Raw genomic sequence first — 21,297 nt, 5'->3', positions numbered from 1 at the left:
TCTTCAATCTAATTTTGGACCCCAGTGTTCTTGTGACTGGCATTATTGGAAGCCTGATCATTTATGCCCTCTTGTGATCACCAAAAAGGGTGTTTGAGCTCTATTTGCTTCCTCCTTCTCTGCTGACTTCATTGTCCCATCAGTCCTGAGAGTGTGAGACTTTTTTTGAACTTATCTTGTTCCTCACCAGTCCTGTCTCGGGTGTCCGTGGCAAGGTTTCTTAAACTAAGCCTCTTTGCTACTGCCAGATCCTGATGACCTGGGGGACAGATTCTTGCTATCCAGCTAGCATGGCTCTTGGAGCTGGCTGAAGTGCAAATATTTGAGTAGCTTGACTGTTTCAATTAATCAAACAAATGATTTACCCAGCAGTCTGCCCAACTATAGAGCTGGTGGAAACAATTAAAAATTAGACTGACAAGTTGTCTCTGGTCATAATGAATAACTTGACCAACTCTATCCTTAACCATTAGAATTTTCCTCAGTTAGGAAGGGGTAACTGAAGAAACAGTGCAGAGAACTGGCAGAGTCATGCCTGTTAGCATAGCTAACCAAGAGCCCCAGGAATAGTTTTACTCTCTCTTCAAACTTTTTTTTACAACTTAAAGCAAGAGAAGGTAGAAAAACAACCTGGCAGTAGGAATGACCTCAGAGACAGGTCTCTTCCTATAGTGGAATGAATTGGCTTTGCTTGTAAACAAGGTTTCTTTGTTTTCTTAAAGTTTCTAGAATGAAGATTGATATTACTGATTTTCTCTTCCTTCCATGCATTATCCTTCCTCCTCAGTGCCAAAATTACCTTGGTTGTTGCTGTATCTTCCTGTAAGAAGTTGCCACGTCACCTTGAAAGATGAAATTGGGACATTTTCCCCACCGGCACATAGTGGAATTCAAACCAACATCTGGTGCAACTGGACCATTTGGGCAGGCCCCCAAAAACACATCTTGATTTACATAAAGGGATTTCAGGGGAAGGAAGATTGTGATGAAAACCCAGATAAAATAATTTTTCAAGGGGTCTTGTCAAGTGTGGAAAGAAAAGTAGTCTATGCTTGTAAGAACCAAGGTACTCTGATCTTTGCTACTCAAGCTTTGGCTGTCCATGTTGTGTTTCTGTCCAAGGGCAATTCCTTAAACCGTGAACGCAAATATTTCAAAGGACAGTATTATGTGTTCAAAGACTATGAAACTTCAAGATCTACTGCAGCTCCTCAAGAGCCAGTTCAGAAAACTAGGAGAACTAAGCATGGCAGTATCCGATTCTACCCTAAATCACCCATAAAACACTACAGAGGTCTTCTGGATTTTGTAAAGACCAGCACAGCTCATAATGAAAATCAACAGCTTAACAAGCTTCCTATGTTAGACAAAGAAGGTTGGCACAAAAATGGAAGCTCAACAAGACTAGAAACTTTAAGATTTGTTCTTGGGAACAACACACACATCCCTCTCTTAAAAGCCATGGACAACATGACTTTCAGCACTCATGATCTGAAGTGGCAGCAGTTTATGAAATCTTTGGATAATGAAAACAGTAGGGAAGAAAAACGTTCGGACTTTCTAATGGTAACCCCAGCATTAAATATATTGAGACTAAACATCCAAAATGAGAGAGAGCAAACTATTGCTTTCAGTAAACTTATGGACAGGCCAACAATCCACTCAAACCCGGTCTCTGAGACTCTGCATTTAAAGAAGCCCATTAAATCTGTGGAGATGCAAAGTGTCAAAACAACCAAGTCAGTAGGACCCCAGCACAGCTCAGTTGCTCTCTGGAGACCAGCTACTATGGAAGACCTACAGACAGAGGCAATTCAAGCTGTGCATAGAGATCCTACTCCTCATCATGTCTTGCAATCTCTGCAGGGCACATGGGAAAAGCAGAACATTCGAATGACCTCTTCTCAAAGCTTTAGAGCTGCACCGATCAAAGACAGAGAGGTTCTCCAGTCAAACCATGTGAATGATGAGAGTGTGGCCAGTCATCCTGCTGCTTTTGTGGAAGACTTCCAGTCTAATGCAGGGCTGAGCAGGGACAGTCAAGAAGTAACTGGTCTGGTACAGTATGTGATGAACTTGGAGAGAAGCATTCAAGAAAGTCATAGTGAACATCAAACACACATAAAGGGAAATGACAAAGGTGGTCTGTACATGAAGCCAGCTTCTGCCCTCAAAAATGTTAAACTTAATGTTGAGCCTCTTATTTTGGGAACTCCTAAGAAAGTTCTCAAAACAGAGTCCATCCTGGTTACTGTAGCTCTACCCAACATGCTGGATGTCTCTAGCAGTTACCGTGCAGAGACCACTGCTACTGAACTCAAACCTGTTCTCCTGAGCAGCACCAGAAATGGCCCGTTGGGAAAGACAGCTGCTGCTGCACACCTTGGCACTCCAGGAACCCAAGACACAGAACCTCCACTGATCATGAGCACAAAATCACCTCCTTCCTATGCTGCTTCTGGTGGAGTATCAAAGGACACTGCATCCTTGAAAATAGAACATGAAAAAGATTCCTTTGGTAAGTAGTTGCTCTAATCAAACTTTATGATTAAATTATCTACTTGGATTGGCAGATATATGGTCATGTTAAGGCAATAACAAAGACAGTGTTTCTAGTGTCTATGGGTGTGGCTTTTTTATTGCTTCAGAAAGATGCTTCCTGTCAGGGTCAGAAATAACTTTGGGAAGTGTTGGGTGACTTGACATGAAGATTTTCATCCTCCCCATTGCTTTGAATATAAACAGCACATCTCCCTATAAACCTCTTCTGTGCCTAGCTGTGTCAGAGGAAGGAAAGTTTTTTTTTGTTTTTTTTTTGTTGTTTTTTTTTAATGCACTAGACATCTAGGCCTACCTTCTTCTCTCAGCATTTATAGCGTTTAACAGGACTTGGGCCTACATTTGTGCCATACTTGTTGAGATTCTTATACCAACTCTCCACAGTTAAAACTGCAACGGTCTGCATTTGTCAGCTTTTTTTCTTCCCTCACCTCTTCCAAAACCCACTCTTTGGCTTGTCTCAAAATTCACAGGTTTGGTTTGTAACTGATGTGAACTTTAGTGAACCTTGACTTTTTAGATGTCAGAGTCCAACATCTTTGAATGTTCCTGCCACTTCATGTGGTGGGGAGAAAATTTAGGGCCTGCCTATGCTGCCCTGAAGTCTGGATTAAGGGAGTGCGAATAGTTCAGCACCAGAGTGCTATGCTGTAGCTCCCCCATGTGGATGCTGTGGGTGTGAATGTAAAAGTCTTGAGTTTGCACTAACTCCAAACTGGGGGGCAGAGTAGACGTGCCCTTAGTTTACTGGCCTCTCGTGAAGATCCAACACATGGTACCAGACTCTAGTTTATTAAATAGAACTTCTGTACTTAGAGCAGTGCTGTGGTACAGCTGCTCTAGCAAGTTCAAAACAACACTGGGAAATCTCTTTAGGCTTTTGATGTGTAACTTGTCTTTTTGTGTGTGTACTTTTTTTAAAGACCAGCTCAGGACTCTTCATTGCAGAAGCACCTCAGACTGTAACCTGATCACTAGGCCTATTCTTTATAAAGTATCACTAGCACAAATGGCCCTTCTATTAAAGTTATAATTGAATAGTAAAACTGTGTTCTTCCCTTTCTAGCTTTACTCAATGGTTTACCAAATTGGCCTTTCTCTCACCCTGACAGATATGGCTTCCATCTTCACCTCTCTCAAAAATGATACCACGCTGGAATCCCAGCACAATCCTGGAGGTAACTGACTTGGGCAGGGGAAGCGTTTTATCATGGGTGAGGTTCTGAAATATGAGACAAGCATTTAACATTTGACCAGAAACCAGATTAAAGATGGGACATTAACCACTTGCTTCCAGCTAATAGTCATAAATTAGAATTGAAGACTTGTCAGGGTTTTTAATGATTAAATATGAACAGTAAAATTATATGGTGTATACTACAGCAGAATACAATGCCCTTGATAACTAATGAAAAGCAGCTGATGCCTCCAAGGATGAGGGGGAAAGAGATGGGGAGCCTGTATATGACATTAGGTTGAAAGCCTTGAAGTGGGGTCCCTTACTAGTCTCATATCTTCTATGGTCACAACCAGCCCCTGTCAGCAGATTATATAGTACTTCAGAGGTAGGCTAACAAGAACCACCTACCAAACCAAGCTAATTGTGCCTAACCCCTGCTGGACCTAGAAAAATCCCTGAAGTAAAAGCAGGGGCAGCAGGGTTTCTTACCCAGGGCCAATTTGGGGGCTGGTGCTGTCAACCAACACATCCCCTCACAATCGGTATAAATTACTAAACAGATTGGGCTAGATAGACCAAGATCACAGCCCAAGGTTGGATCACCTGTCCTCATTTGGAGCTTAGACTTTAACCAGTATGGTGATAGTAGAATCTTTCGCAACACTGTTCTGTAGAGCCCCAGGCCAGGGTTGTGATCCTGAATTCCCCCCTTGACTTTGACAGGAGCAGGATTGCAATTAAGGTTGCTTATCTTCATAATTCAATGCTTGAGCTGCATGCATAGCACCTGCATGTGAGGTCTGTTGGTTTATTATCTTTGTGCTTGTGTATATGCTGTTTCCTTGAACACTTAAAGAAACTGGTGCTCGTTCATCAATAGCTATTTGTGCAGTGTACCAATGGACCTTCATTTATTGTCCTTTCTTTTATAACTCACTGGAGATTTCTGATCTCGTGGGAACAGGACAGGGTGAAAGATGCTAAGTATCTCTCATTTATGCCTTTTTAAAAGGAAGTCTAATATAAGCAAGCAAAAGATCCCAAAGCATGATTCCTAAGAGTAGGTGGATACTGCAAAAATTTTCCCTGGATACTTACGAACTAGATGCAGTTGTACTCATGCACTTGTTAGTTTATGAATAGTGTGAAATTTTTTTTACCAGCCTGACTGTTGGGAGACAGCAACTTTAATATCTCATGTTCAAATGCTCTTAGAAAGTCAACTTGTGTTCCATGAATTTGAGCCAGAAACCCAATCAAATGATGCTCATCCAATTGGGGAACAGATATAAAAACCTGTCCCTTGCATGACCAAAAGCAACTTAAAAAAAAAAAGCTGCAAGTCAGATTGTGAGCAGTGAGCCAAAGAACCAACCTGCATAAATAGTCAATCCTAATTTTTCTAATATTCATTCATATATGAAGAGGGTAAATGACATTGTAGCAAACATGCATCCAGGTAGTCTTAACTTTGGCATCCTATCCAATTTGCACTTGCAGCATTCTGCCTACCTAAACCACCCTCTGTGCAGCTTTACTTAAGAAGCAAAAATATCATGTTAAACAGCTTGTCATCCCAAAGGAGACTGCCTTGTTGGTAGCGAGTGGAAGGCTACAGATTGACTCTGACTCTGAAGTGCACAGTGTGTAACCTTTCTGGGTGAAAAGGCGTACATTCTTGCATAACACTAACATTACTGCATAAATAGTAACCTAACTTGTGATTGTCTCAAACATTGTTCTGTCTGTGTGGCACAACTTCTAAAAGGATCGACCTAATATGGCACTGATTGACTTATTCAAGAAAGTTCTTGGTTTAGCTCTTCTGACTGCATTCTATCCCCCTGCTGTGTGTTAGCCAGAACAGTTACTTAAATCATAATTACACAGCTAAATTCAGTACAACTGAAGCTCCTTGCTAAGGTCTTATTGGGTTTTATTTCTTTTGACAGATGTCTTGTTTGAAGTAACTAGTGAAATTGAACACAAGGGATGGATCCCACATAGTGCAGATGAGCTGAAAAAGGCTCTCATGGAATCCATTAAGCTTCATGTAAGATGGATGTGTTATGTTGTGCTACTAAACTGCCTTGAGACAAGATCATCCCAGTGCACAGTCCCTCTGTGGCTCTCTGATGTCCCAGCTTTCACAGCCAGAGACCTTCTAAATGCCCCTTTCTGTGCATCTTGCTACCATATGCTAATTTTGTTCCAAAACTAACCTTGTAGTGTCTAGTCTAGTGTCTTGCCTCCATGCATTTCTGACAATGCTTAGTCTATGGTAAATTTTCAATGTACCATAAAATTACAAGCTAATAGATGGGAATATGATACAAAGATCAACATTTGGACAACATAAGATCAGTTTATGGCCTTAACTCTCAATTTCTTAAAAAAAATAAAAACCTGCTACAGTAGCTGTCATCCAGTGCTACTTAATTTAAGGAGAGCAGACCTACAAACGTTCACCTTTAAGGCTGCTAGATGTAGCTGTTTTCAAGAGACCCTGTTCCTCTACAGGAATGAAGTTATAACTGATCAGTTCTGTGGCACACAGGACTGGTGTCTAATGTCTGACATTTCAGAGCTGGGACTTATATTTACGTTCAAGTCCCAGCCGTAGGTCATATACTCCAGGTTGGGTAAACTGGCTCCATTGAGGATTTATACTGACTTTTGCTACTGCTATAGCTGCACTAGTGTAGACAGGCAAAACTGCTGTCTTCAGTGGGTGCAGCTTATCTAGCGTCAAGCACCAGTAAGATCCACCCACACAGATAGCAGCTTTATTTGTCTTTGCTAGGGATTTGCACCACTGCAGCCACTCCAGTGGCTGGCTAGCTGATGGCTGGAGTTGGGCAAATTCCCACTGAAGATAAGACCTCAGCGTTTGGCATTAACACAGCTACTCTAACAGCATTCACCTCCTAGCCTGACTCACTGCAAGGAAGAAACCAGTACAGAATCCTCCTGGCCTACTGTTTGTAGTCAAAACAGCTGCCACATTTACTACAGGATTTAATATTTTCCAAGATAAGGTACTCGGGGGAAGGGGAGGTTACAATTCCCCCTGAACTTCTCATATTGCTGTATAGGAGTCCAAACTAAAGGAAGGCAGGGAGTGGCCTGGCATGGAAAAGGGTTGAGAACTGGCCTAGAGGACAGGTGTCCTGTGTTCTTTGGAAGACTCCCCTTAGATTAGTGACTAACTTTTCTTCCCTGGGGCTACCACCCATCTATAGAACCACTAAAATAAAGACCCCTGTCTTTGTGAGGAAGTCTGAGAGTAGGCTTGACAGTAGTATTTGGCTAAGCTTTGGCCATCCCCTTATGAAAATTAACATTCTGCATTCTATTACTTTGCAGGTACAAAAGAACCTGAAACTCTTGGTAAGCAAAGTCAATGAAATCAAGTTAAAGGAAATCAAAAGGTATGCCTGGCTGGCTGTGTGACCCCTACACTCACTCAAGACACTACATCAATTGCATTTAAGTGATTTTATCTAGAACTGTCATTTTTCATAAAAGGAAAATTTAGGTGCTAGTTATCTGCTCTAACTTCACCATCCCTCCATCTGCCATGATCAAGCAAGACTTCTACTTTGGATTGCAAATATGGCTTTTCCTGAGAGTAGGAAAACTTTTTTTTTATACTTCAAATTGGCTGTAGTATGCAATCCCATAGGAATGAGATGGCAAAATTAATGCCTAAGGTAGCGTTGCTACTTTAGGCATTTATTGGTGTGGATTAAAATGATTCTGAAAGTCCCTCCCAGTTTCTGGTTGAAATTTAGAACACAGGGTGGTAGAAGAAGCCTCCGAGGGTAAATTATTTGTGTGGTTTTTTTTTGTTTGTTTCTCCTCCCCCTGGCCACTTCATCTAGGACATTAAGTAAACCAAGCTAAGGCTGGTTGAGACTGAAAGCTTTTGGTCTAATGGCCAGTCTGTGGCCTAGTGAAAAATGAGTCTAGTGGTTTCAATCCAGCTCCATGTGGAGGGGTGTTTCAATCACAACTCACCAAGAACTGAAAGGGAAAGGAGGACAAACTCCTCTCTCTCCTTAGAAGTAGTCCCTCTAGGGTTGAGACATACATCAGAGGAAGAATATAGTACCTCATCTGTAGATAAATGGAGAATGACTTCCTACTGTAGAGCCCAGTTCAGTAATAACATGTACGCAGATGGACGTTTCTCTTCTCTGCTTAGCTGAAGTTACTTTGCTTTAATGCAGGACAAATGACCTAAAACCAACATTCACTTTCTGGTTACACTTAAAACCAGAGGAAAGGAATCTGTCTGTCTTACTCCATTCTCAACTGAATGATCTCATTGGCAAATCTGTGGGAGCTGAGAAGTTGCAGATGGCTTTATTGTCAGTTAGAGGTATGTGCTTTGCATTATTGAACTGTTTAAAGCTACTGCTGCTCCTTGTAATGGGCTTACCAATCAACATGATAGATCTGGCGTGGGGAAAAGGAGAGCTTGAGTAAAGTCGGCTTGGAGCACTGTATGTATGTGTAACTTGATTCTTATGTAGCCTCGTCTACAATTTAAAAATCTGGATTGGGGTGGGAATAACACATTAGTTCAAGGTGACTGATACTTCAAGGAAATCCTCTTTTGAAGAAGCACTTGTATAGCTCTACGGTAGACTTGCTGCACCTGTTCTCTCCACTGCAGATGTGAATGAATGCAACTCTGGAATTGGAATGTGTGGTGACGAGGCTGACTGCCTCAACGAAGATGGCACTTATTTATGTCGCTGTAAAAAAGAGTACGAAGATCGCTCTCCGACAAAATCTGGCACGCTGTGCGTCCGCATTCCACAATCAGGTAGAGGAGACAGAATTATACTGATCTCCTTTCTTTTGAGTAGTGCTGCATCTTAAATTTACAGCTTCCTGCTCTTAAATACCATTTCAAATACAAGTACTATGTATATATTGACACCACACAACTGAATGAATTAATCAGTTATTGTTGTGACAACATATGCCAAATGATTCTTCATGTCCAGACGTTTATTCTGAAATGCTCTCAACAGGTATGAGTAGCAAGAACTGTTTAAATACAAGTACCTCACAGTAAGTGGCTAATCTCTTGACTCTTGTAACAATAATCACTATGAATTTTCACTTTTGTTTAAATGTGGATTGTTTGATTTTCAAAACAACTCTATTGCTGAAAGAATTCAGTCTTTGTGCCTAGCCCCGGATGAGGCAGCAAGGAACCTTTCCCATTTCTTTGCAAGGACTATCAATGCTGGCTGTGTCCGATGTACTCTAAGTTCTCCGTGAGAAAGTGTAACTCCTACTTTGGTTTATTATCTTAAACTGATTTCTAATAGATCTAATGCAACAGAAATCAGCCACTCTTTAAGTGAGGCTGCCCACTGAGGGGTTTATATCAATTTAAAAACCACTTTAATTTGCTATTGTTCAGAGCAAGATTCTCCAGTGGTAAATTGTAAGTTAGGAAGAGACTCCTCTTGTCTTCTCCTCCCCACCCCCAAGCTGTTGAAAACCAAATTTACTCTTAAAATTCTAACAATCAAACCTATTTACACTCTGCTGAGCAGGCTGAGGAACAATATTGTTAAACTTTTTTTTTCAGGGCTGGCTGGGCACAGTAATGTGAGGTAGTAGCCAGTACATGAAAATAGTGTATTTCGAAATCCAGCATGTTGGCTTTCAGAATAAGGTTTCTGTTTGTCCTGGGCTGACTGGCTTCACTCCATTAATTATGACAATTACACTCCTAATCCTTTCCCCTCCCCTAGATCTGCTGTAGAGATCTACTTGCTATGACTCGTCTTCCTACATTCTTGCAGAGTTAGAACTTGAATTTTGGCATATGGGTTTGCAAAAGAATTGGCCAATGGGACCGAGGAACCCTAATCACTATCCCACATTGTCTTGGAATTGTTCATATTTTAGTGGAACTCTGCAGATGACAGCAAGAAAGGGGTTCAGATTCTTCCAGTGTGTACACCACTCTTGGGCCTAGTTGCATAAGTCAAAACAGATGGCATAAATTGTGGGTCAGATTATAACTAGTTAATGTAATCACGCCGAATAGTTGTACATTGTTAATTTAGCCTTTTCTTTGTTAGCTAACTCTTCTCAAATTAATTGACTTCTGAAATGTTCAGAAAAATTTGCCAAACCATTTAACAAAATTAGCCAGCTCCAGATGCCTTTGCCAAAAACACAAGGCAAGTGAAATTGTGCCTATATTCAAATATTCATGAATCCTTTTATTCAGCTAGTTCTAGTTCTAACCAAACTACCTTTTTTCTATTTATTTTGATTTTTTTTTCCAAAACTAACAGAACAAAATGTACTATAAATCCCACTGAAATGTTTATAGGGAATAAATGGGCAGTTGAAATCAATGGAATAAATTGCCTGGGAAGGTTGTGGAATCTCCATCTCTGGAGATATTTAAGAGTAGGTTAGATAAATGTCTGTCTGTTAGGATGGTCTAGACAGTATTTGGTCCTGCCATGAGGGCAGGGGACTGGACTTGACCTCTTGAGGTCCCTTCCAGTCCTAGAGTCTATGAATGCCCATGTGCTACCAGGTGAGCTCCCCTCTCTCTGCTATGAGAACTAGAAAAGATAAATTGGGTCTCAAATTGTAATGGATTGTAAGTATTGCTAGTGGGGCTCTACCTCATTAAGAGAATCGGAGTAAAACATTATGCTGGGTCTGGAAACCATTCATAGGTCTCAATTCTTCTGCCAGATAGAGGATTGCAGTGAGGAGACCACTGCCTTTGTCCCACACTTCATCACATCTATCGCCAGTAAGAAGCTGCAATTGGACTCTTGCAGTTATAGCAGAGCACAGAGCAGTTGCTTCAAAGGTGCATGCAATTAATGAGTAAACATACAGCTAATGGGTAAAAGTCAGTCAGCTAATTGACTTAGAAGCCAAAGTCCCATATATATTTCTTCAATGTCTCCAAAGGAAGACAAGGTGGGCTAGATAACATCTTTTACTAGACCAACTTCGGCCTCATCCACCTCCTCTAATATCCTGGGAGCTACCAAACATTGCATGCAATGATCGCTCCAAAGTCACTTTTGAAAATGGAATGTGAGCTATTGTAAGTCACTAGGACTTTGGCTCCTAAGTCATGTGGCTTTGGAAAGTCTTAGCTAGAGCGACTGCAGTGGAGGGTCATTCTGAATGTGGTTTGCCTTCAGACTCAAAGCCCCACTGGCAGTTAGCCTCTCAACACAAGACCCATAAACTATGGTGTGAGGCTGAATATATAGACTGCCATCTTTCTTTTTAGGTATTGGTGGTTTGTTCAGCTACCTGGAAATTCTAGTCGGTACTACAGTATTCTTCATCTTCATCCTCGTGGTGGTGGCAAGCAGTCTGTGCGCAATACTCAGGAAAAGATCCACAAAGAAGGTTTGTATTGAGGAGCCGGTTTCAAGTGGAACACCTTCAGCACAGTCTCAGCTGCCTGTATCTTCTATCGATCTGAATAACCTTGGTGACCACCTGATCCTAGATCCCTTCCGGCCAAAGCTCAGAGCCAAGCCCCCAGAATGGACATCACAAGTGCGAGCCCACCCAAATGAGACTTATAGAATCTCCTTTGAGCAATCTGAATGTTTGTAAAGCAAACCTATGCTGAAAGTTTTTGAGTTTTTTCTACTGATGGCCTCTTTACCATTCATGAACTGAAATGGCCTATTCCTTTCAACAGAACTGGAACAATCCTGGATCTCCTACACTTGTTTCTGTTGGCTGAAGTGAACGGTGCTGTGGCTCAAAAGATTTATTTTGGTTCTTGGTTGGATTCTTGACCTCTATACTGTCTGTAGGTTTCATATCACTGATTCTTTGTAACTGGAAGGAGTTGTTTCTGCAAACAGCTGGCCTGTAAATAAAGCTGGTATCTCACTCTGCATGGAAAATGTACACCTTGCGTACTATTGGTGTTAGATGCAAGGAGTGGGGAAGGATGGAAGACTTCAGTTAGCAGGAAACCTGAAAGGATTGTAGTTTTTAAGTAAGTTAAATGCCTCTTGTTAGGCAAATATATCAACTGAAAACCTGAAGTAAACTAAAGCAGTACCAGGGCAACTCTAACTGTATGGCCCTTGGTCTTCCTGCCACCTCCTTCCTTTTTTTTTTTTCTTTCTTTCTTTCCCTTGTTACCTGGGCACTCTGCAGTCCATCTTGCTTTCTTTGCCATCAAATCTAATCTTATGTATACATGTGCTAATGTAAAACAATTTTTTTACATAAAGGTGGTGTCTTTATAACAAATGTCCCATCTTGTCTTGCCTCTAAACTCTAGCTGTACAGAATTCCAGCTTCATAATTTTAAATGAGAACTTCATGGAAATGACTTTTCTGAAAATAATGGGATGTTGTGCTTGAAATTTTATGGGGGAGGTTGGAGGGGGGGCTGAGATCCTACTTAGCATGTGGGGGAGGGGAGAGGATCTTTGTCTTATCCTTGTCATTGCACTAGAATAAAATAGACTTTATAAAATGACTGCAACTTAATTGTGAGGCTCTGAAGGCAATGAAAGAATAGCCTTTTTTCAGGCCTATTTCCTGTTGGACCTGCTCAGCCTCTAAGTTTCCTCTTCTCACATCCTATCTCTGTCTGACCCAGTCCCACAATGGATGGCAGTGCCTTGTTCTGGTGTGCTCGTCACTGACTTACTAGTGCCAATCAAGGTTAAGTTGTGGAAGAAGAACCTGGGATACTGAGCTGGAGAACCAGCTCCCCTGCAGGCCCTGCTGCATCATAACATGTTCAGCAGTGAACCAGGCCTGATGATGTGAGTATGCAGCTGCCAGGTTCTAGCTTGTTCTGTGGGTGAAAGCAAGTCTCTCATCCCCTGGGCTGTGCAGCAGGAGTGACAGGGGAGATCTATTCCTCCCCCAAAGGGAGTAGAGGCCCCTGTAGGAGGAAAGAGCCTATCCCCACCCTCACTATTCAGAAGCAAGCCCCCTGCCTCACTCTGACCTTTTAAAGAGGGCTTCTAAGCAAGTGCCCTGACTTTCCAAAGTGCTCAGCCCTCATTGACAGCAATGGGAGTAGTGAGAAGCTCAGGGCTTTCTCCTAGACTAAGTCACTTACTTAGAAGCTTAACTCCTGACCTTGCTGTTCTTGGCAAAGAGCTGTAAGGCACTTGCATACCACAGAGCTGAAGCCTCTGTTGTTTTTTTTAAATACCTGGGCTACAGTGATGTGCCCCAACATGAACTTCTGCTCTGTAATAAGTAGTATGCCTATAGTCATGTCAAATGCCAATTACCTAGGGGGTTTAAAGCCCAAATTGTACTTAATTCTTCTATGCTGTACTGCAGGGTTAAAAAAACAACAACCCATAATTTCAGTGGATTCGAGCAGGGCCTCTTTCTTCCTCCATCTTTCCCACCTAGCCAATGGCAGCAACTCTGCCCCAGTGCTATTTCATTTTCATTGAACTCTGTTGCAATGTTTTCTTGAAAAATGCTTCCTGAATTTCAGTGCAATTCTGTCAGACCACCAGAGGTCAGTATTTTCCACAGAAAAAAATCAGCTGCTGTATATTTTGGTAGGCTATTTAGGGCACAGTGCCTGCTTCAATGATTCTTCCTGTGCCTAGTAACTTGGAAATGCACTAAACCCTCCTTCCTTTCCAGGGAGGAGGGAAAGGATGGTTAACCAGCAGAGGTCCGTCACCTAGGTCCTATGCCTGAAATGATGGCCACTTCTTTGTTTGGAAGTTGAGGCCAGCCATGGGGAAAGGAGCACCCAGGCTGGGATACCTCTCAAGTAACGTCACAGCTACTGTTGCACTTTACTTCAACTGTTTTATTCTTTCAGGTGGCAACCATATGTCACTGTATTGTTCCATTTTGGTCTGTGACTGACACGCCTTGGTACTAATGTAGTGCACAGAGATGCTGCCTTTCCACTTTGATCAGCCAGGAGTGTGTTTTCACAAACATTTGATGAACTGGGATGCAATACTACAGGTGCCTGCCAGGGACAGTGTCTGAGCTTCTCTGTCAGGAAGCTTATAAGAGTGTGATTATGAAAGCCTCATCCAAACCTGGAGTTGGGCTAATCAGCTCTGTGGGGTAAGTTGGCTGAGTGGTATCTTTTGGTGCAAGGTGACTGCATTCCTTTGGTGTAAAAGCCTAGTTCAAATTGCTTTGTGCAACATGAGAGCTCCTGCCCAAATAGGTGCATTGAGCAGGTCCAGTTGCTTCCTCCCCACCCCTGGTGTTCATCCCATTCTGAATTCAGCATTATTGGATACTGCGTGTGGTTTGGCAATAAGTGTAGAATATACCTCCTAGAGCAAGGGTGGGCGAACTATGGCCAGGGGCTGACTCCAGCCCTCAAGCTCCTGCCGGGGAGAGGGGTGTAGGGCTTGCCATGCTCTGCACTGCTCCTAGAAGCAATAGCATGTCCTCCCTCTGGCTCCTACCCATGGGCAGTCAGGGGGCTCTGCATGCTGCCTCTGCCCCAAGCACCACCCCCACAGCTCCCATTGGCCAGCAATCACAGCCAATGGGGGAGCTTCAGAGTTGCAGATGGGGCAGTGTGCAGAGCCACCTGGCTGTGCCTCTGCATAGGAGCCAGAGAGGGGACATGCTGCTGCTTCTGAGAGTTGCTTGAGGTGATCACTGCCTGGAGCCTGAGCCCCATCCTGCCCTGTGACCCCCTCAGTCCAACCCTCCTGCACTGCAGGGCCTGTACCCCCAGCCAGAGCTCTCACCTCAACCCCCTGCCCCAGCCTGGAGCCCCATAGTGCACTCTGAACTCCTCATTTCTGGCCCCACCCCAGATCCTGCACCCTCAGCTGGAGCCCTCACCCCCTCCTGCATCCCAACCCCCAATTTTGTGAGCATTCATGGCTGGCCATACAATTTCCATATCCAGATGTGGATCTTGGGCCAAAAAATTTGCCCACTCCTGTCCTAGGGTCATCCTAGTGCTGCTGCATTAGCTGTAACCTGCCCATTAAATGACATTGCACTTACAGACCATCTTCTATGCAAAGTATTTATAGGGTGACTAGAGGTCCTTTTCAAAGGGACAGCCCTATCTTTAAGCCTTCCTGCAGGTGTCCTGACTTTTTTTCTTTAAAACAGCAAATTTTCCTGTATTTTCTGTCCCTCCCCTTCCCCTCATCAGTACTGGTGAGTATTGCTGCTGGTGGGATCCCTGCTTGCCAGCCGCCTGGGCCCTGTCTCCCATCCCATTTCTGGCTGCACGCTGTGAGCTGCACTGACTGGTGAGTGACGGCAGAGGCCAGCTCTGTCGCCTCTGCTGCCCATCTGTACCCTTATGTGCTCCCCCTCACTGTCCTGTCCCTGCTGCTCCTCCATATCACCCCTAGGCAGGGCACAGCTCAGACATGTGCAGAGAACCAGCCCCCTGGTCAGAGTGCTCAGCTCCCCAACAGCCTGGCCTGCAGGCTCCTTCTTTCTCCCCCTGCCTCTGGCTGGGGCGGTGCCCCAGGAAAGCCCAAGACCCTCCAGCCCAAGGCGCTGGCCAGGAGGAGCCAAGCCTTGCATGTGCCAAAGCCCCGCACAGCGCTGGCATGGGGAAGCCTCCCTGCCCTTCAGCAAAGCTCTGGAGGGGAGGGGGCAACTTCCAGCCTGTTCATGCCCTGACCCAGCAGGCTCCACAGCAGCCCCGTAGGCAGGGGCTTAGCAACCTTTTCACCTGTCTTCCCCCTCCCGTCACACCCTGGGTCCTTTCCCCAGGGAGCACGGAGCTGCTGTATCCCCTAGGCACCCCCTCTGGCCAGGGCCGGCTCCAGCTTTTTTGCCACCCCAAGCGGCGGGGGGGGGGGGGGCAGGGAGCCATGAGCAGCAGCACTTAAGCAGCTGCTCTCCCACAGCTGCTTCATTCTTTGGTGGCAGTTCAGTGGCTGGTCCTTCCCTCTGAGAGGGACCTGCCGCTGAAGAGCCCGCTGGGCTGCCCCCTTTCCTGGACTGCCCCGAGCACCAGCTTGCTGTGCTGGTGCCTGGAGCTGGCCCTGTCTGCAACTGAGCCACCTCTCTGGGCGGGTTCACTGAAGCCCCTTCAGTCAGGTTCCCTAGGCTCAGGTGCACAAGGCATCCAGGACTTAACTCCTTCCTGCCTGCACTGTAGCTGGGGTACAGAAGGCTGCTGGGTTATGGCAGTGGCCAGCAGCAGCCTAGAAGTGTTAACTGCCTTTCAACACTGTGCAGGCAGCAAGGGAAAAGCTGCTTCTAGCCAGAGGGGGGAGGAGATGATCTCTGCAAAGACACGGGCTTCTTCATCCTCCACCCTCAACTCCCCCTCCCCTGTGGCTGGAAGCAGCTCCCCTCCATTCTCTCCCACACAGTGTGGAAAGTAGGGGCGGCTCTAGACATTTCGCTGCCCCAAGCACAGCAGCATGCCGCGGGGGTCGCTCTGTCAGTTGCCGGTCCCGCAGCTCCAGTGGACCTCCTGCAGGCATGCCACCGAAGGCTGACTGCCTGCCACCCTCCCGGTGACTGGCAGAGCGCCCCCCATGGCATGCTGTCCTAAGCACGTGCTTGGCATGCTGGGGCCTGGAGCCACCCCTGGCAGAAAGGCTGTGGCCACATTGTGGTGGGAACCCTGTCAGAAATCTGGGGTGGGGGTCATGTGACCCTGTGGGCCCCCTATGTGTTGCCTTGCGAAGATGATTTACTAAGCGAGATAAGAAGGTAAATAAAGAATCCAACTACACGGTATTTCTTAAGAGGGGTTCAGTCAACTTGATGTTAATTTGAACATTTGTATGGCATAGTTCTGATTGATTGCCATTGAACTTCAGTAATTTTACCAGATGTCCTGTATCCAGCATAGGGAAATATGGTCACCCTAAGTATCTTCAAATGGTGAATTACCTCACTACCTCCGGGGGAGATAAATGTGTGTAGGCCCATGTTACGCATAAGGAAACCAGCACAGCTGTCACTTCCCTGCTTTTTTCCAGATGTGCTGAGCAGGCACATGTCCCATTACAGTTAATGGAAACTGACAATCAGAAGAGACTTGCTCAAGGTCACCCAGGAGGTCTGCTGCAGAGGTTGGAAAGGAACGTAGGTCTTCTGACTTCCACATCCATATGTTAGCCTGAGGCCAGCCTCCCTCCTCCTTGAGTCTTCTAAAGAGGTTCATTAGCGCAGGCTGCATGATTCTGATTGCCGTTAGTCTGAATATCCCCAACCCGAGTCATTTAGTGACTCTCAGCACTGGGGGGGAGGACAAAGTGCCCCATTGCAGGGAAAGGGGGATAACGTGGTGTTCAGCACCTCTTGTCAGCCATCTACAAACTGCTGATTTGCTGTCAGCTGCACCAAGGGAGCTCTGTGCTTTCTCTCCTGGCCCAAGCAGTGCTGACAGCAGCTGGCTGTAGTTACAGATGCTTTCACTGAAAGGTTGGGAAGAGCATGTGCAGGGACTAGGGCTTATCGTAGCGTGTTTTTGTTTTCTTTTTTTAAAGAGAGATGTATGGGCTTATAAGAGCACACCCAGTATGTGCTAGTTAACTTCATCATGACACCAGGAGAAAGCTCTCAGGGGAGCGACAGAAAGCAGCATTGATGATGTTACAGGAGATGATTTACAGTAGGACTTATAGGGCTTCTTGACAAAGAGCTGGCTGAGCAGGCCTACGCAAACCTAGGGTATGAGAGGCAAGGTGGGGCCTGGTGCAGAAGATAAATGTGCACTGGGAGACTCACCTCAAGGCAAATTAAACTTCACTCAGGTAACCTGGGAATAATACAGGATGGTGAAAATGCTCTGCAGCCAGCTGATCATTCTTCTCATGGCAGTGAGTCTTCTGTCACTTAACCAATGCAGGTGGCTTCCCCATAAACAGGTATCTTCCACATTATGTATGAAAATGGTTAAAATGGCAGTGCTAGTCTGACTTAAGATACAGTTGTACATTAAACTTGCTCTGCTGTTTCTGGGTCTTACTACTGGTTTGAAATCTTACAGTAAAGAAACAGGTTATCTGTATTAGACAAAAGGTGGGAATAATCCCATGCTCATATTAACTTTCCTCGCTTGTCTCTTTCTTAGACCCTCTAACGTTGTTCTTAAAACAGTTGTTCTGTGTAGACTTTCCCCTACTAGATTGCTGGTGGTGTGCTGAGAATTCTCCTGTTTCTGCATCACAGCCACCATCTGTAAGGCCCAAGGGTGGAACTTCCTCCACGGCTGTGCAGCCCTACAGGGAGGATTGTACACCAGCCATGAAGATAATTGAGTATGGGGTTGAGGTCTTGGGAGAGGGGAAAGCAGGAAGGCTGGTGCCCCTACCCCCCTCCTGGGAGTGAGCGGTGATGTGGTCTGGTGTAACAAGGCCCTGAGTGAAGGTCTTTTTCCTACCGCCTTCACAGCAGGGCAGCGCACAACCAGGCAGCTCCTGACTCTGTAGAAAATACAGCTGGGCCTTGACACCAGGGAAACTGCAATGATCAACATTTGTCAGCTGGGGTGTGATTTGGCAGTAGAGAAGCTGGATGTACTTTTTATCATTAAATCAGCCCCTGGGGCAGGAGGGAGATTAAGTTTCAGCATCAGTGAATCTGAAGCTGTCTGCACTTGCCAACAATTTCAAATAGTCCAAACTGGCTGGATAGTTGGGGCCAGAGGCTTTAGTGAATCCTGAAGGGTATTAACCGTTCCTTTCTTTTCCTTTCCTAAATTCTGTATCATGTGTTGCACCTGAAAGATGGGAGGGTCTGGGGTCAGGGAAAAGAGCTTTTGCTCAACACGTCCAAGTGGGAGCCATTCCTAGCCAGGTTATCCTCCTCTATGGCTGGGAACTCCCTTCCTTTCCTGCCTTTGCTCTCCTAGTGCTACCTCTCCAACCTCCCACCCAGATCACAGAAGCATTAGTGGGCATAGAGACAGCCAAGGGCAGGGAAGGTGTGTTAGGAACTAGTGATCAGGAAAGATGTTTTCAGGTAATACCAAGCCCAGGGCCGGCTCCAGGCACCAGCAAAACAAGCAGGTGCTTGGGGTGGCACATTTCTAGGGGTGGCATTCTGGTGCCAGCCATCATAAATGTCGACTCTGGGGCATGGGGAAAAAGTGCCCCTGTCACCCCTACTTGCCGCCCCAGCAGGCTACCTTGAGCACCCGGCCGCCACTTCTCTTCTCCCCACTCCCTCCCAGGCTTGCTGTGCCCGAAACAGCTGTTTTGCGCAGCAGGTCTGGGAGGGAGGAGAAGTCGAGTGGTGGGCACTGGGAGAGGCAGCGGCGGTGGAGTGGAGGTGAGCTGGAGTGGGGAATGGTTCCTCTACCCCTCCTTACTTCCTACGCGCCCTCCCCACCCTAGCTCACCTCTGCTCCCCTGAATGTGGCACTTCTCTGCCATCCCTTGCCTGAGAGGGAGTGGGGAGAAGAGGAGCAGTGGCACACTGGGGGGAGCAGGCGGAGCAGAGGTGAACTAGGGTGGGAGGTCGTGGGGGCCCCCAGGAAGCAAGGGGGAGGGAAATGCTGCATGTCCGGGGGAGGAGGTGGGGTTGGGGATTTGGGGAAGGGTTTCAGAAGGGGTGGAGTTGGTGAGGGGCTGGGTGGCATAAAAAAAAGGGGGGGGTGGCCAAAAATTTTTTTGCTTGGGGCGGCAAAAATCTTAGAGCCGGCTCTGACCAAGCCCTTTAAATGGGAAACCCATGCTGCAAAATTTAAATCTAGAGTTGGAGCTGAATCTAAATGGCCCAAGTCTCTGTGGCTGCAGCCCTTGTTCTAGGTCAGCCTATGAGAGTGACAGAGCCAAACCTGGCTCCATTCTGAACTTCCCCTAACTTGGGTGCAGGTGGTGTGTGATTGGGGCTAATGCTGTGATCTGTGCTCATCTCTGCTGAGGAGGAAAGCAGCTGATACACTAACACTACATATGTGTAAATATGCTCCCTATTAAAAAAGGTTGCAAAGTCCTGGGGAGAGAGTTGGGCCATTAGCTGAGTTACTGGGGTGAGCTGAAACGTGTGAAGCCAGAACTTCCAGGAGAACTGCCAAGGCTAGGACCAGTTAGAGTCCTGGACCCCCTTCTCCTACCTCCCACACTGTTATTACACATTTATATGGCACACATCTGCACATAGCTGGGTGTTTTATATGATGTTTAGTATAAGTGTGTGTATAAGAGCTTTCAATTAGTAAGGAGCAGTGAGCACCCTTGTTTACTCAGACAGAGGACAGAATATACGAATGGAAATACACTGCTATAATCCATGTTTACACAGACTTATAATTACTGGATGAAGAGTAAAAAACTCCTAGCTGCAGACTTCTCTGTCCCTTTTCTCACATTTCCTTTCCTTCCAAAATATACCTCATCTACACTTTACCCTTGAAGGTGTTGAGTTCCTCCTTCCTTCCTGGCACTAATTACAGGACAGTTACTCGTGGGCGCATGCTGTGCCAAAAGATAAAAAGTTCTGTGCACAATATTTTAAAATTCTGTAAATTTTATTTGTCAAAGTAATACTATATAATCACACTAGTTTCAATTATTTTAGTAATTTATTTCAAAATATCTGTCAGCAAGTATGTCTGCAGCAATCCAGGCACACACAAACATTCCCCTCAGAAACAGAGTTAAAGAAACCCCTATGACAACCCAGTTCCTGTTTCTCTGCCACTTTTCCCCTCCACCTTGAACCCAGGTGGGGGGAAGGGGAGACACCCACAACCTCCCCGCCAGCCAAAACACCTGAACCCCCTCCTCTCCAGAGCCCAATCATGGGGAACTCCCTAGCCCAAATACCCATGCGCACCCCAGAGCCCAGCCATGGCCCTCCCAGCCCAGATCCCAGGGATCCAGAGGGAGAAACAGCCTGATGCTTGGTCCCAGGCTTGCACAGTTTCCTGCATGCCTCTCTCTCCTTCCCTTGGGGCATGCTGGGAACTGCAGCTGCCAGGAACCCTCTAGCTCCCCCCACCCTGAACAGTGTCTTCTATGTGTGAGCTGGGCTCTGCTGGGTCCAGCAGCCCCTGGGGGCAGCTAGCAGCACTGCAGCCCATTTCTGTAGGAGGAAAGGAAATTCTGCACATACAATGTTAATTTCTGCAAAATTCTGCATTGCGCAGTGGTGCAGAATTCCCCCAGTAGTAGCCTATGACCAGGTCTGGTCCAAAAGCAGTGCCAGTGAGGCTCATTCTTTGCTCAGATCTGATCATGCCACAGGCGGTGTGGGGGACATAAGCAGGATCAGACCCCAGGTTGTACTTGGAGCGTCTCTGTCAACTTGATCCGTAGTGGGAGGAGAAAACTCACTCCTACATCGTGCATCTGGCTCCTTAAAGAAAATAGAAAATACAACTGATGCCTGTTGTTATGCAAGACTGAGGCCATGTTAGCTAGTTAAAGACACAGGTTTGTTTGTTGCCACCTGGGTACACTGTAAAGAGTGAAATATGAAATAATGGGAGAAGGAGAGAGAAATCCAGAAGTGAAGAGAAGGTAGAAAAGTATTTTTATCAGATGAAATCCAAAGACTGCATCATCAGCTGCTGTGTCACTGAATATGCTTTACTTGACAGGCTTGATGTAACTTAT

General features: G+C 45.6%; 1 protein-coding gene across 1 annotated transcript; it reads left to right on the top strand.

The window, feature by feature from the left end:
* Nucleotides 1-2,505: 2,505 nt before the first annotated feature.
* Nucleotides 2,506-12,138, top strand: LOC115649210. The gene is made up of 6 exons (XM_030557944.1): nt 2,506-2,518; nt 3,672-3,737; nt 7,106-7,170; nt 7,972-8,123; nt 8,421-8,573; nt 11,043-12,138. Exons 2-6 carry the CDS (start codon nt 3,702-3,704, stop codon nt 11,375-11,377), a joined length of 741 nt encoding a protein of 246 aa, XP_030413804.1. The 5' UTR covers nt 2,506-2,518; nt 3,672-3,701; the 3' UTR covers nt 11,378-12,138.
* Nucleotides 12,139-21,297: the final 9,159 nt, after the last annotated feature.

The sequence above is a fragment of the Gopherus evgoodei genome, chromosome 3, assembly GCF_007399415.2.
Source record: "Gopherus evgoodei ecotype Sinaloan lineage chromosome 3, rGopEvg1_v1.p, whole genome shotgun sequence".
In the NCBI taxonomy this organism is placed as follows: domain Eukaryota; kingdom Metazoa; phylum Chordata; order Testudines; family Testudinidae; genus Gopherus; species Gopherus evgoodei.
Note: the sequence above shows the minus strand (reverse complement) of the source record. Positions and strands in the feature narration are given on the sequence as shown.